Source organism: Nothobranchius furzeri, chromosome 14, assembly GCF_043380555.1.
Source record: "Nothobranchius furzeri strain GRZ-AD chromosome 14, NfurGRZ-RIMD1, whole genome shotgun sequence".
NCBI lineage: Eukaryota > Metazoa > Chordata > Actinopteri > Cyprinodontiformes > Nothobranchiidae > Nothobranchius > Nothobranchius furzeri.
The window spans coordinates 47,913,914-47,926,904 of record NC_091754.1 but is presented as its reverse complement, the minus strand read 5'-3'; the positions used below and the strand labels follow the sequence as shown (position 1 = coordinate 47,926,904).

At 47.0% G+C, this 12,991-nt stretch overlaps 1 protein-coding gene across 1 annotated transcript in view; it reads left to right on the top strand.

The window, feature by feature from the left end:
* LOC107373640 (semaphorin-5B) overlaps positions 1 to 10,246 on the top strand; it is a 23,473-nt gene extending 13,227 nt beyond the window's left edge. Inside the window, exons 5-22 of the mRNA XM_015941771.3 lie at positions 373 to 435; positions 523 to 621; positions 690 to 903; positions 996 to 1,281; positions 1,381 to 1,516; positions 1,638 to 1,845; positions 1,924 to 2,131; positions 2,209 to 2,326; positions 2,394 to 2,578; positions 2,688 to 2,831; positions 2,919 to 3,066; positions 3,441 to 3,666; positions 3,954 to 4,175; positions 4,247 to 4,417; positions 4,967 to 5,116; positions 5,217 to 5,252; positions 6,575 to 6,786; positions 6,867 to 10,246. Coding sequence (XP_015797257.1) covers positions 373 to 435; positions 523 to 621; positions 690 to 903; positions 996 to 1,281; positions 1,381 to 1,516; positions 1,638 to 1,845; positions 1,924 to 2,131; positions 2,209 to 2,326; positions 2,394 to 2,578; positions 2,688 to 2,831; positions 2,919 to 3,066; positions 3,441 to 3,666; positions 3,954 to 4,175; positions 4,247 to 4,417; positions 4,967 to 5,116; positions 5,217 to 5,252; positions 6,575 to 6,786; positions 6,867 to 7,028 — 2,988 coding nt within the window. The 3' untranslated portion in view covers positions 7,029 to 10,246. The remainder of the gene's footprint in view (positions 1 to 372; positions 436 to 522; positions 622 to 689; positions 904 to 995; positions 1,282 to 1,380; positions 1,517 to 1,637; positions 1,846 to 1,923; positions 2,132 to 2,208; positions 2,327 to 2,393; positions 2,579 to 2,687; positions 2,832 to 2,918; positions 3,067 to 3,440; positions 3,667 to 3,953; positions 4,176 to 4,246; positions 4,418 to 4,966; positions 5,117 to 5,216; positions 5,253 to 6,574; positions 6,787 to 6,866) is intronic.
* Positions 10,247 to 12,991: the final 2,745 nt, after the last annotated feature.

The window sequence follows — 12,991 nt, the reverse complement described above, 5'->3', positions numbered from 1 at the left end:
GTTCTCATATATTTAAATTTTAAAGACTTTCTTGTCCGTGAAAAGTTCATCAACTCTGCATCAGTATTTAAGGTATTCCTTAAATGTGAAGCACGTAAGCGGCAGTCTAACGCTATTGGTTAGTTCTGGTCGGCGCTCAGTTTCCTATTGCATGGAGCTCTGCGGGGCAGGGGGCGTGGTTACATTACATCACAGTACATGATGAGATAATCACTTTTACGGATTTCTGAAAGATCTCACATCTTTTCTGAAAGAAGAAAACTCTGGAAATCTACTTTAAGTGTGATTTCTGCAATAAATACTCTCTTTCTTTCAAAGATGCTGATAATCTTTCAGAAACAATCACCAGAATATCTTCTCTTCCCCTCTCAGGCAACGGAATGGGCACCCGATGACAACACGAGGCGTTCCTGTCAGAGCAAAGGCAAATCTGAGGTGTCACGAGCATCCTTTTCACCATACTTGGATGAGAAATGATGCATTAATCCACATTTTTGTGACATAAGTGATGTTTTCCTGCAGGATGAATGTCAGAACTACATACGCGTTTTGTTGATCAGTGGTCAGACGCTCTTCACTTGTGGGACCAACGCTTTTGCGCCCATCTGCATAACCAGGCAGGTCGGTACATCAGTCCTGGATTTTGGTTTTCATGAAAGCAGACTCCTGATTTTCAACCCTGCTTTCAGGTGTCTGACCCCAGCCAGGTGTTGGACACCGTAAACGGTGTTGCTCGGTGTCCTTACGACCCGCGCCACAACTCCACAGCCACGGTGACGCAGAAGGGCGAGTTGTACGCTGCCACGGTGATCGATTTCTCCGGACGTGACCCGGTCATCTACAGGAGCCTGGGGAACATGCCGCCTCTACGATCGGCTCAGTACAACTCCAAATGGCTCAATGGTTGACAAATCTCCGCACGGATTTGTGTTTTTCTCCAGCGTCATAACTTTTCACGTCTCTGATCTTCGTTATCTGCCTCTCTTCCCCACCAGAGCCTCATTTTGTGTCCGTGTACGAGATTGGCCGCTTCGTCTACTTCTTCCTGAGAGAAACCGCCGTGGAAAATGACTGCGGGAAGATGGTGTTCTCTCGAGTGGCGCGGGTCTGTAAGAACGACATGGGAGGACGTTTCCTCCTGGAGGACACCTGGACCACCTTCATGAAGGCCCGCCTCAACTGCTCGCGCTCGGGGGAGATCCCCTTCTACTACAACGAGCTGCAGAGCACCTTCTACCTGCCGGAGCAGGAACTCATCTACGGCATCTTCACCACTAATGTGTGAGGAGTCTCTACACCCCTAACCCCGCGAGAACCCTTCTCCACGTTTGGTTTAACCCAGGTAGACCTCACACAGACTAACCCTCCTCCCTCCTCCAGGAACAGTTTATCAGCATCTGCTGTTTGTGCCTTCAACCTGAGCTCCATCACCTTGGCCTTCAACGGACCCTTCCGCTACCAGGAGAACCCCCGCACCTCCTGGCTCTCCACCCCAAACCCTATTCCCAACTTTCAGGTAGATCCAGGTGGAGTGTTTTCTTCTCTGAATACCACAGCTTTACCACCTTCTGCTGAACGGCGGAAGAAGCTTCCTGATGAAGGATCTGCCGCTAACACCTCACTCATCTGTTCTTCAGTGTGGCACGCTGGAGGAGGACGGCCCAGGGGAGAACCTGACTGAACGCAGCCTTCAGGACGCACAGCGGCTCTTCCTCATGAGCGATGTCATCCAGCCAATCAGCATCAACCCCCTGCTCACTCAGGACAGCCTCCGCTTCTCCAGGCTGGTGGTGGACATCGTCCAGGGACAACACGCTCTCTACCACGTCATGTACCTAGGCACCGGTGAGCAGGAAGTGACAGTCTCCAGAGTTAAAATGAGCTTACAGATCCTTATAAGTGAGTTTATTCTCGCCCAATCAGAATACGGCACAATCCTGAAGGCTCTCGCCACCACCAACGAGAGCCTTCATGGCTGCTACCTGGAGGAGCTCCGGATCCTCCCTGAGGGCCAGAGGGGAGCCATAAAGAGTCTGCAGATCCTTCACAAGGACCGGTCGCTGTTTGTGGGGCTGGGTGACCGGCTGGTGAAGATCCCGTTGGAACGCTGCTCCAACTATCCAGCACAACGGTAGGAGCTCCTGTGGAATTCCCGATTACCAAACGTCAGGTTCACATGACAAGCTGCTATCTTCTCTTGGAAACTAGGGACTGTCTGGAGGCCCGGGATCCTTACTGTGGCTGGGATCACAAGCAGAAGCGCTGCACCACCTTCGAAGGAAGCTCCAGCATGAACCAGTGGACCCAGAACATCACAGAGTGTCCAGTAAGATCAACTTAAATACGTCTGCAGGCATAAAGATGAGTTATTAAGTCATTTTTGCTCCGTGGAGGTGAGGAACCTGACCCAGGATGGAGGTTTTGGTCCATGGGCGTCATGGAAACGCTGTAACCACGACGATGGAGACGGCTTCTTTAGCAGCTGCATGTGTCGGTCTCGTTTTTGCGACGGGCCGATGCCCCGATGTGGGGGAGCAGGCTGCAAAGGCCCGACCATCCAAGTGGCAAACTGTTCCAGGTGCGTCCATCATCGTTTTTATTCACAGGAATTCAACGCTGATCTTCGAATTCACCAGACCGATGGGTGGGACGCGTCACGATTAAATCTAATAAATCACGCTCCTCAGAAATGGAGGCTGGACTCCCTGGTCCTCCTGGGGTCAGTGCAGCAGCAGCTGCGGAATCGGATTTGAGGTGAGGCAGCGGTCCTGCAACAACCCCTCGCCTCGCCACGGAGGTCGGATCTGCGTTGGCCAGGGTCGGGAGGAGAGGTGAGGGAGTAAACCCGTTCCTCCTCGCACAGGGAGGGTTCGGTGGTGTCAGACTAGTGTCAACGGCGGCGTTGCTCTGCTTTGCAGGCTGTGCAACGAGAAAAAACCGTGTCCCCTGCTGGTGTCGTGGACGGCGTGGAGCCCCTGGGCCCACTGCAGCGCTGAATGTGGAGGAGGGGTCCAGTCCAGGACCAGAACCTGTGAGAATGGGAACAGCTGTCCGGGATGTGCGATGGTACTGCAGCAGTTTCAGTTCAGAAAACACATTCCTGACCTTTTCTTTGCAAAGTAGCTACTTCTTAGTGCTTAAGTATGGAAGCCCATTCCTGCCACTCTGAAAAAAAAAACATGCATCTCATAGTAATGAGATAGTGTTATAATTAATATGAGATACTATGTCGTAATTATGACACAGCTGTGATCATTCTTTTTACATCTGAACGGCAAGAATGGGCTTCCAGACTTACCTAAGTGGTTCTTACAGACAAAATAAATCATTTGGTTTTAATTTATGTCCCAAAAAACTTTAACTTTCTTGTTTCCAGGCAGCAGAAGTTCGCTGCATCATAATTCTGACAGTATTGTGGTTTCTAAAACACCGTTTTCCAGGAGTTTAAGGTCTGTAACTTGGAGAGTTGCCCCGAGGTCCGCCGCAACACCCCCTGGACGCCCTGGATGCCGGTCAACGTGAGCCAAGAGGGGTCCCGGCAGGAGCAGAGGTTCAGGTACACCTGTCGGGCGCTGCTGAACGACCCCCAGCAGCTGCAGCTGGGGAAGAAGAAACTGGGGACCCGCTTCTGTCCGAACGACGGTTCTGGAGCTTGCCAAACCGACTGTGAGTACGGATCCACATCTGTTTGTCGGTTACAAGGAAGCAGATGTTCGCTTTGTCCATCTCAAAAACACGTCGTGGCTTTCCATCTTCTCAAAGTCGGGTTTGGTTTACAGCTCTTGAACCCATTTGCAGCTTCTGGCTCACAAGCATATGTCTGTGGGTTCCACACGACCCACAATGCACCTCATTAATTGATGCTTCATGGCACGCTGCCTGCTGAGCCTGACAGCGAGCTCATGCTGTCCTGTGTCTTTTATTGGGGTTTTGTGCTTCCTTTGGTTCTCCAGCTCTGGTTGAACATCTAGTGAAGACCAGTGGACGAACTTTGTCCCAGCCACAAGAAGCCCGATGGGGATCCTGGGAGACGTGGTCCAGCTGTTCCCAGCAGTGTTCCAGAGGCTTCCGCACCAGGAAACGCAGCTGCTCCACTCTGGAGGGCAGGACCAACCTGGCGGCCTGTGCTGGATCACCGGTGGAGTATCAGGACTGCAACACTCAGCCATGCCCAGGTACCAGTGTGGTTCTAGCTGCTAGCGTAGCTGCAGCAACGCGTTGTCCTACAGTGGCCATTTTGTTACAGTGAGTGGATCCTGGTCCTGCTGGTCCACCTGGTCCCAGTGCACATCTAGCTGTGGAGGTGGGCACTATCAGCGAACCCGCACATGCAGCAGCCCGCCACCTGCAAACGGAGGAGACATCTGCATCGGCCTACACACTGAAGAGGCTCTCTGCAACACACACCCATGTGAAGGTCAGTGCACATGCTGCAGAAAGACCCCAAATGTTTTTGTGAAATTTAGCTAATTTAAAACACATTTACAGCTTATTAAATGTTCTACTCAGTCACTCACATGGAGAAAACATGGACCCATCCATCCATTTTCAGCCGCTTATCCTCTGTCGGGTCGCGGGGCAGAAGCCTGAGCAGGAAGCTGCTACAGGAAGCGGATGTCCATGTGCAGCCGCAGTGTTTTGCTTTCCTTTTGCCGTCCTTGTTTAGGGCATGCTCCAAAAGCAAAATCATGTAGCAGAAGTTATATTATTGTGGATTACATCATTTTTCAATTTCTCAACCCGAATTTTATGTCATGTTATGATTTTTTTTACTCATATTTTAATGCAAATGCAGACTTGTTTTTTAAACAGTAAACACTGATTTATTGCTCCAACAGGAGCTTGAGCACATTGTTTTTCAAGGATTTTTTTTTCCGTAGTGCGGCTATTCAGCCTTTCTTCCCAAAATTCCCTGTAGATTTTTGGCGAGTCTCCGGTTTTATGCTGCCTCTTTGCTCTGTTGCAGGTTGGAGTGGATGGACGGACTGGGGAGACTGTGATGAGGAAGGTCTGCAGCATCGCAATCGTCACTGTGGGCAGGACCAGGGGTCAGAGGTCAACCTCTGTCAGGGTAACCTCACTCAGTCCAGACCCTGTCAGGCTCACGAGGTTCCAGGTAAATGACGTTAAAGATGTAACTGAACAGAAGAATTAAGCTTTAAGGTTTTCAACAAAGTGATTTTTAAATGTTGTGTAATTTGCCTTTTTTAATTCAGTGATTCTGCCTGAAGAAGAGACCCGGAGCTGTGAAAGTGAGTGCCCCCCCCCCCCCCCCCCCCCCCCCACACACACACACACACACAAACACACACACACACACACACACACACACACACACAAACTGCTGAAATGAGTTTTCTCCACAGGGTGGCTGGGCTCTTAGAGATAGTGTGAGAAGCTCGGTCATCCGGGAGGGGCTCGGAGTAGACCCACTGCTCTTTCACATCAAGAGCAGCCAGTTTAGGGGGCTCGGGCATCTGGTTAGGATGCCTCCTGGGTGCCTCCCTGGTGAGGTTTTCCGGGCACGTCCAATCGGGAGGAGACATAAAGGAAGACCCAGGACACGCTGGAGGGACTACGGATGTTTCTCATTGCCAAGTAACTTTGCTTTGATGTTTTGGTCCTGCCCCGGTTGCCTAGGAGACACATCATCAGGAACCGCTGAGGCGTGTTTCAATGCTCATGTTCTACCAAGGCGTGTGTTCTCCGTTTGATAGCAGTTTAGCTAGCTGAACAAGGATACACGGGAGGTGTCTTGTAGCCTAGCCTTGGTAAAAAAAAATAAAAATTCCCAGAATGCACCGCGGCATTTTCAAAAGGATCGAGGATCAGAAGCCGGCAGCTACTTTGGGGGCAAATTTCAAGTTAAAATGTAGGTCAACTAATTGCAGCTATCAGGCTGCCATCTCTGAAACGTTTTTTTTTTTAATATCCGAAGTAGTTAGCTGTGGTGGGTTAGCTGCTTAGTAGTTGCAGCTTCGGTGGCTAGCAGGTACTAACTCGCTTACATATTTAAGACTTCGCCTTGCAAGGCCAGGCGTCTTGACATTGAGAAACACCCTATGTCTCTCAGCTGGCCAGGGAATGCCTTAGGATTCCCCCGGAGGAGCTGGCCCAAGTGGATGGGAGAGGGAAGTCTGGGCCTCTCGGCTTAGACTGTTGACCCCGTGACCCGACCCCGGATAAGTGGTTGAAAATGGATGGATGGACGGATGGACGGATGGACAGATGGATGGATGGATGGATGGATGGATGGACGGACGGACGGATGGGTGGATGGATGGTTGGCTATTGCAGCTTTAAGCCATTTTTGCAAATGCTGTCCAGCTGTAGTGGCCATCTTGAATCAGGCTGGTCCATCAGTTGTAGGTGTGGGTCCAGTTTCATTAAAATCCTCCTGCTGGTTCCTACAATAATTCAGCAAACCTGCTCAGATACAGGCAAAAACATTATGATCAGAGTCTAAAGTCTTTGAAGGTTTTTTGGCTTGTTGAGGGAGCTTTTGCTCACAGGTGGGTGTTTTAAACAAAATCGTATCCTCATTCTTGAGTCTTGCTCTCCTTTGTTTTCCTAGCCTTTACGTTGTTCCAGCTGGTGGCTGTGGGTGTGGCCAGCTTCTTCGCTGCAGCTCTGCTGTCTGGACTTGTGTTCTCGTACTGCCACCACCTGAACCGCCCGTCGGCCGAGTCGGCCGTCATCCACCCCAGCACGCCCAACCACCTCACCTACAACAAGCACGGCAACGCCGCAGCAAAGAACGAGAAGTACATCCCTATGGAGTTTAAGGTGAGCTGCTTCGACCCTTTGGTTGAATTTCTAAAGTTTGTCTTCCTTTTTCGGTCAGCCATGTTTCCTTTCTCCTGCAGATGCTCAACAAGAACAACCTCCATGTGAATGATGAGATGTGCAACCACTTCTCCACCCAGCTGGCCTCCAGCAACATGTTCACCACCACCTATTACCCTCCCTGTGTGAGCAAGTACGACTTCAACCCCGACTCCCCCTGCAGGTCCTACATGCACAGCTGAGAGGAGGCTTCTTCATTCTCCTCGCCACCTCCACGACACGTTTCCTCTTCAGCTCAACCCAAGACAAGATTTCAACAAGTCCAGAACTAAACACCAAATTTTTTCTGTGAACTTGCTTCCCTGTTTTAAGGATCAAGTCACGTTTTTTCACAATATAGTTTATTTCTTTTGCTCAGGACTTCTGAAATCTGGATTTTGGTGCTATTTTCAAATGCCAGAAGCCTCATTTCAGTTCAGGGTCAGATTTGTATGCCTCTTACACAACCCTAGCTTTTACATTTGGTCACATGTTTTCATTAACAGAGTTTAAGTTTTACACAATATGGTGCCTCGCTCATTTTATGAACCCCCTATGCCTGGGTGCTGGTGTTTATCTCCAGCAGTCATCAGATGAGATCATTGTGAGATGGGGGACACCCTGGACATGTCCACAGGCTATCACTGGGACACACAAAGCTAGCCACACACTCACTCACACCTAGACTACTTTCCAATCAACCTAACATGTATGTTTTTGGTCTGTGGGCGGAAGCCAGAGTGTGGATGTGCTAACTCCATGCAGAACAGGGTTTAAGCCTGTGACCTTTACACTACCAAACACCAGCGCTGCCCACTGCTTCACCATGCAGCCCTCATCGTGAACCTTAAAGTGAGTCTCGGAGAGATTGAATGTAATATTCTGCAGATTAGGTGGACTTAAATCAACAGTTTTCTTTCTTCATACCCTTTGGAATTTTCTTCCAGAGACTATTTTGACAACTTTTGCAAAGCTGCCTGTGAAAGTTTGCAGTTTTGTTTCTTCTTAATAGTTTTTTGGTGAACAAACAGAACCAACAAAACAACCATCAACAAGAAGCTGCATGTGGTCAGTCTGATTCATCTGTGCGTGAGCAAAGACATGAAAGTGCAGCTTGACTCTCCAGTGAGTCTGTCTCTTGTTTGTTTTCTGATGAAAAAAAAACTTCTACAGGACTATTTTTCCTCTTTCATTGATTTTCTTTGTGTGCCCTGTGTGGAAAAGCCCAAAGCCATTGATGCAGGAGGTGGGAGTCAACAGCTTAAGGGCCTAGCCTGTGACACAAAACTCTTGTTTGCATAAGTGGAGATGCTAACAAGATACTTGTTAGCTGTAGTGCTGTTATAGAGGACAAAAACAGGAGACAAGGAAAGACAAACAGCACAAACTGATATTCTGCTTGCTAACAAGCTAGTGTTAGCGCTGCTTGCTCTCTGCTTAAGGAAACTGGACGCGCCTTTAGCTCTATCTGAAAATGTTGCTTTCTAGAACAACTGGATTCACCCCAGCTTAAAGAGAAATAGCAACTCATGGCGATGCTTGAGATGACAAATACACACATGTGCGCACATGCACGCACGCACACAGACACACTAGGAGTAGCATTTTCTGTATATATGAGTTAGCATGTTTTCCCCATGCATGTGTTGAGTTAGCATGTTCTCCCCAAGTATGCATAAAGGCAGCATGCTTTCCCCATGCATTTGTGGAATTAGCATGTTCTCTACATTCATGCGTAGAGTTAGCATGTTCTCCTCATGCATTGCTGAAGCTAGTATGTTTTCCCCATGTATGTGTGGGTTTTCTTGGGGTACCCTAGTTTCCTCCCACAAACCAAAAACTCGCATGTTTGGTTATAAACTGCAAGTTGATTTGGTTGAATAAACATAAAGACATAGTCACCCCCCACACTCTGCACCCTGGGCCATTGTACCTTATTAAAATTTCTGCAAATTGGCAACTCTACAGAAGATTCTGGTAGGTTTATGACTTGCCTGCTTTAGTGTTTAGCGTATTGAAACAAACACTGAATAAACAGATTTTGACACATCTCAATCTGCACTGTACACTGTTAAAGAAGTTTTCATAACTTTTATGTCTCAGTAGGTTGTATAAATATTTTTGGCAGTCATCACTGATGCCACAATTAAGATTGATCTAACACGTTTAAGCTATATCAACATTTGGGAAACTAACACACAAAATGGTCTCCAACTAGATCTGTAGTGTATATTTGAAGAGAACATGAAGAATTTATGAGTCTTAAAATCGCGTTTTAAATGTGATTGTGATGCGACGCTCCTTTGGTTTTGCAGGTTTCAGGTATTTACATGTAGATTTTAACACTGTTGTATTTTTACAGGAAATATTCTGTTCCAACGTGAAAAATTCAAACTGTTGTTCCTTTTTTGATTTGGCTCATCAACGTATGGAACCCATTTTAAACTTGGAAAAGTCAATTTTGCTTTTACCTATTCAAACACAAGCCAGATTCTCCATGTTGTACTTGACTGGTACTGGTTTGTAAGTACTGTCTCCAGGTCACTTTTGTGTCACCGATTGTGGTGTTTCACACGTTCTTGTTTCCTTTTACAGAAAACGTTTTACCTTTGACGTTCAAGCCATAAGATAGCTGTAAAATGATATAAACACAGTCTTTACCTGTCTGTTACATGCAAACATGTGCATCCTTAAAGGGACAGTGTGTATTTTTCCTGGTGATAGGGGGCAGTAGATACCTAAATTGTTGCAAGCCAGCAGTATTTTTGTGTTGGAGTAAGACCTTACCAATGGATGCCCATTAGGGTCAAAAAGCCCTGGGGAGTGCAAACTTCAGTAAAACAACATTTCAGAACGATGAAAGTTTTGTAACTGTTTGCTACAAATCAGTAAATGCATTTTGTCCTCTTGGGCTCCCGTAGAAGGAAACATGGCGTCTAATATGGGATCTTAGATCTTAAAATTTGAGCTTTAAACGATTTGGATTTTTTTATGTTTTCCACACGATCAATTTTTTCATTCCAGAAAAATGTGATGACCTTTTAAGAATGAACACTCTTATGTTTCCAAAATGTAAATATTACGCAAAGGATTTAATCATGTTTGACAGAACAATTTAACTTTGCAGCTCCGGATTTGTAAACTGCTTGTCTGTGTTTGTAAGAAAAGATTTCAACTCCACACTGAAGGAATTTATTTAGCTTCCCCTGAAACATAAACTCATGCCTGAGACGAATTTACCTTAAAAATCATTTAAATGCTGTAAACTCTTTATTTTTATATAATGTACACTGTAAAAACAAATAAAGTCAAAAGACTATTTGCGACGATTGATGAACTTTTAATATCTAAAATCACCAGTTGAGTTAAAAGGAGTCATGCACCTCTTCCTCTAATAAACCTGCTGTGGATTCCAACATGACGGAAGGCATTGTGAGTTATTTTCTGTGAAAAAAAGCTCTGGTGTTCATGTTTCAAAAAGTAAATGTTGGTCAAAGTTGTGGAGAATGGCGGGATTATAAATCTTAAAGGTGTGGCTGCCTGAAAAAACAATTTTTAATGATTATCTCTGATTCTAACACTCTGAGTGTCTCATGCAGGCTGAACATGAAATTAGTCTTCTACACCTAGCATTAGCATTAGGTTCTGATTAAAGCCTGACAGATCTACGTCACACTGTCACTAACACTCTTGGGCTCACCCATCTTGGCTCATGACAGGGAAGGCTGTTGTTGGTTTAGCGTCCAGGAAACAGCAAGGAACGTCTCGGCTTGTAGAAGTTAACTGTTAGCATTAGCTACCTCACCACACAGCAGAACTCTTCCAGGCTTGTGTTATTGGTGGAGGTAAAACATCAACGTTGCCGAGCAAACAGAGTCAGTGGTCGAGTCGTGTTGCTGTTAGCCAATCAGAGGAGAGATGTCCACAGCAGTAGCTCAGGAGGTAGAGAGGGTTGTCCAGTAATCGGAAGGTTGCAGGTTCGATCCCGGCTCCGACCAGAAAATTCTGCTCTTGTGTCCTTGTGCAAGACACTTAACCCGCCTTGCCTGCTGGTGGCAGTCGGAGTGACCGGTGGTGCCTCTGCTCGGCAGCTTCGCCTCTGTCAGTGCGCCCCAGGGCAGCTGTGACTACATGGTAGCTCATCCTCACCAGTGTGTGAATGGGTGGATGATTGATTGTGTTGCAAAGCGCCTTGGGGGGTCATAGAACCCTCAGAAGTACAGGCCATTTACCATATCAGGAAGTAAGCCGTTTGAAGCTCCTGTGATGTTGCAGACTTGTCCCTGCTGAGCCAGGGCTTGTGGGCTTTTTGTACCCTGAGTACGGCCTGCGAGGCATTCCTTCCTGCTGGAGACCACAGCAAATGCATCGATAAAACACGTTTTTCACTACTTTAATCATCACAATGTGCAAACAACTCACCTCTGATTGGCTAACAGCAATGCATTCTTCCGCTGCCTTTGTTCGTTCCTCTTTCTTGGGTAACGGATGCTTCGCCACTGGACCTCTGACCTCCACGACTCGACTTTGGGTGGAGGGTGGGAAAAGTTTGGGTTTGAGCATCCACAAAACGCTTGTGGCTAGGTTGAGATGGTTTCAGTGATGGAACACTGAGAACCTGAAGAACACAAGGCCATGCTCCCCCCGTCTGAAGGAAGCTTCCTGGTGTAATGGTGGGATGGGGAACCATTGTTGGTGCCACCGAGGCTGTACCTGATGGGGTCTTCATGGGGATTTTACCAGATTTCCTGTAATCCAGCTTCATTATGATAAATCGTGGAAAGTATGTAGAGGTTTCAGAAAGCAGCGAAGCAGTCGCTGATGAAGGAACAGAAGGGCGAACCAGCATTAAGCCCCCCTCCCCCAGATTTAATCATTTATATTTCATGACAGGAAGGAGGCTCACGGTTAGACCTGGAGCACTACCGTTTCTGCAGGTTGTGTTTAATAAGCTTTTATTTTTTATCTTTTGTGAGAGCAGATGAGCTGATGAATAATAGAAGCATCAGGAGCTCCCAAAGATAGAAGGTGGACGTCACAGCCGCTGTGGTTCAGGTGATTTCTGCAGATCACGACGGAGTAAAAGTCTTGATCAGTTTCAATTCCCTCTTACTGGGATTACTAGTTGCTTTGGGATCAGAAGGCTCAGAGAGATTCTGGTTTTAATCCGGCTGGTGCTTCCGTCCGAGTCTGGGCCGGTTGGCTGAACTGGGGTTAAGGTACCAGGAAGTTCACAACACACCCAAAACACGTCTCCAGCGTGACATGAAAGAACTTTTTCAACCTGCTTGTGGTTTATTTACCTAAGATTACGGTTTTAGTGATGACTCGTCCCCCTAAATGCTTTAATCCTGACCTCTTCTGCACAGGCGACTCTACAGCGTTTATGGTTCTCAGTCCAGCATTGCTCTGCGGTCTAATCAGCAGCTAAAACACACGACCCTCGTAATCTATCTGTCCATGTGGACTTCCCTCTGGAGCCTTGAGGCCATGAATGTTCACAGCTGGCTCCATCCAGATGTTGTTGTGAGTCTAACACCAGAGGTGAGAAGATTCTGACCCCACTTTTGGTGACTGGAAAACCAACCTTTGAACGTGTTGATCCAAAGCTTAATCTCTGCTTTAATTCAGTCCTTTAATGAAAAACTGTTTTATGAATCACATTCGACTCTATTAGTGGGAATAAATTAAGTCAGTGAGAGAAGAATAACTGCATCTTCCACTTTAAAGCTACATAACCCACCACCCCCTCTCTCTGGGTAGATCTGTCTGATCAGTGAGTCTGGCTCCTGTTTTCACCTGTTTCTGAAGTCAAAATGCTCAGAAACACCATGAGACACAAACTGCCTCTGAGAGGGCGTGCATCATGCTTCCTCGACACTGGCCAAAAATAAAAGTCCCTGCTTGGCTTTGTTGACTCCACCAGTGGACCAGCGTGCTCACAGCTGAATGGATTCATGCAACAAAGTGGTTTGCATGTGGTCGTTTCTCGGACGGTTATTTAAAGCACAGCGGGAAAACTATTTTAAAATGTTCCCATTTAACTGTGGTTTTGTTTCAGGTGAGTGCAAAAATGGCAAACCAACGCTAAGCATGCAGCTCAGGAACTAAGACAACGACAATGGTTTAAAAAATGATAAAAGTCTTATTAACATGTACAGAAAGA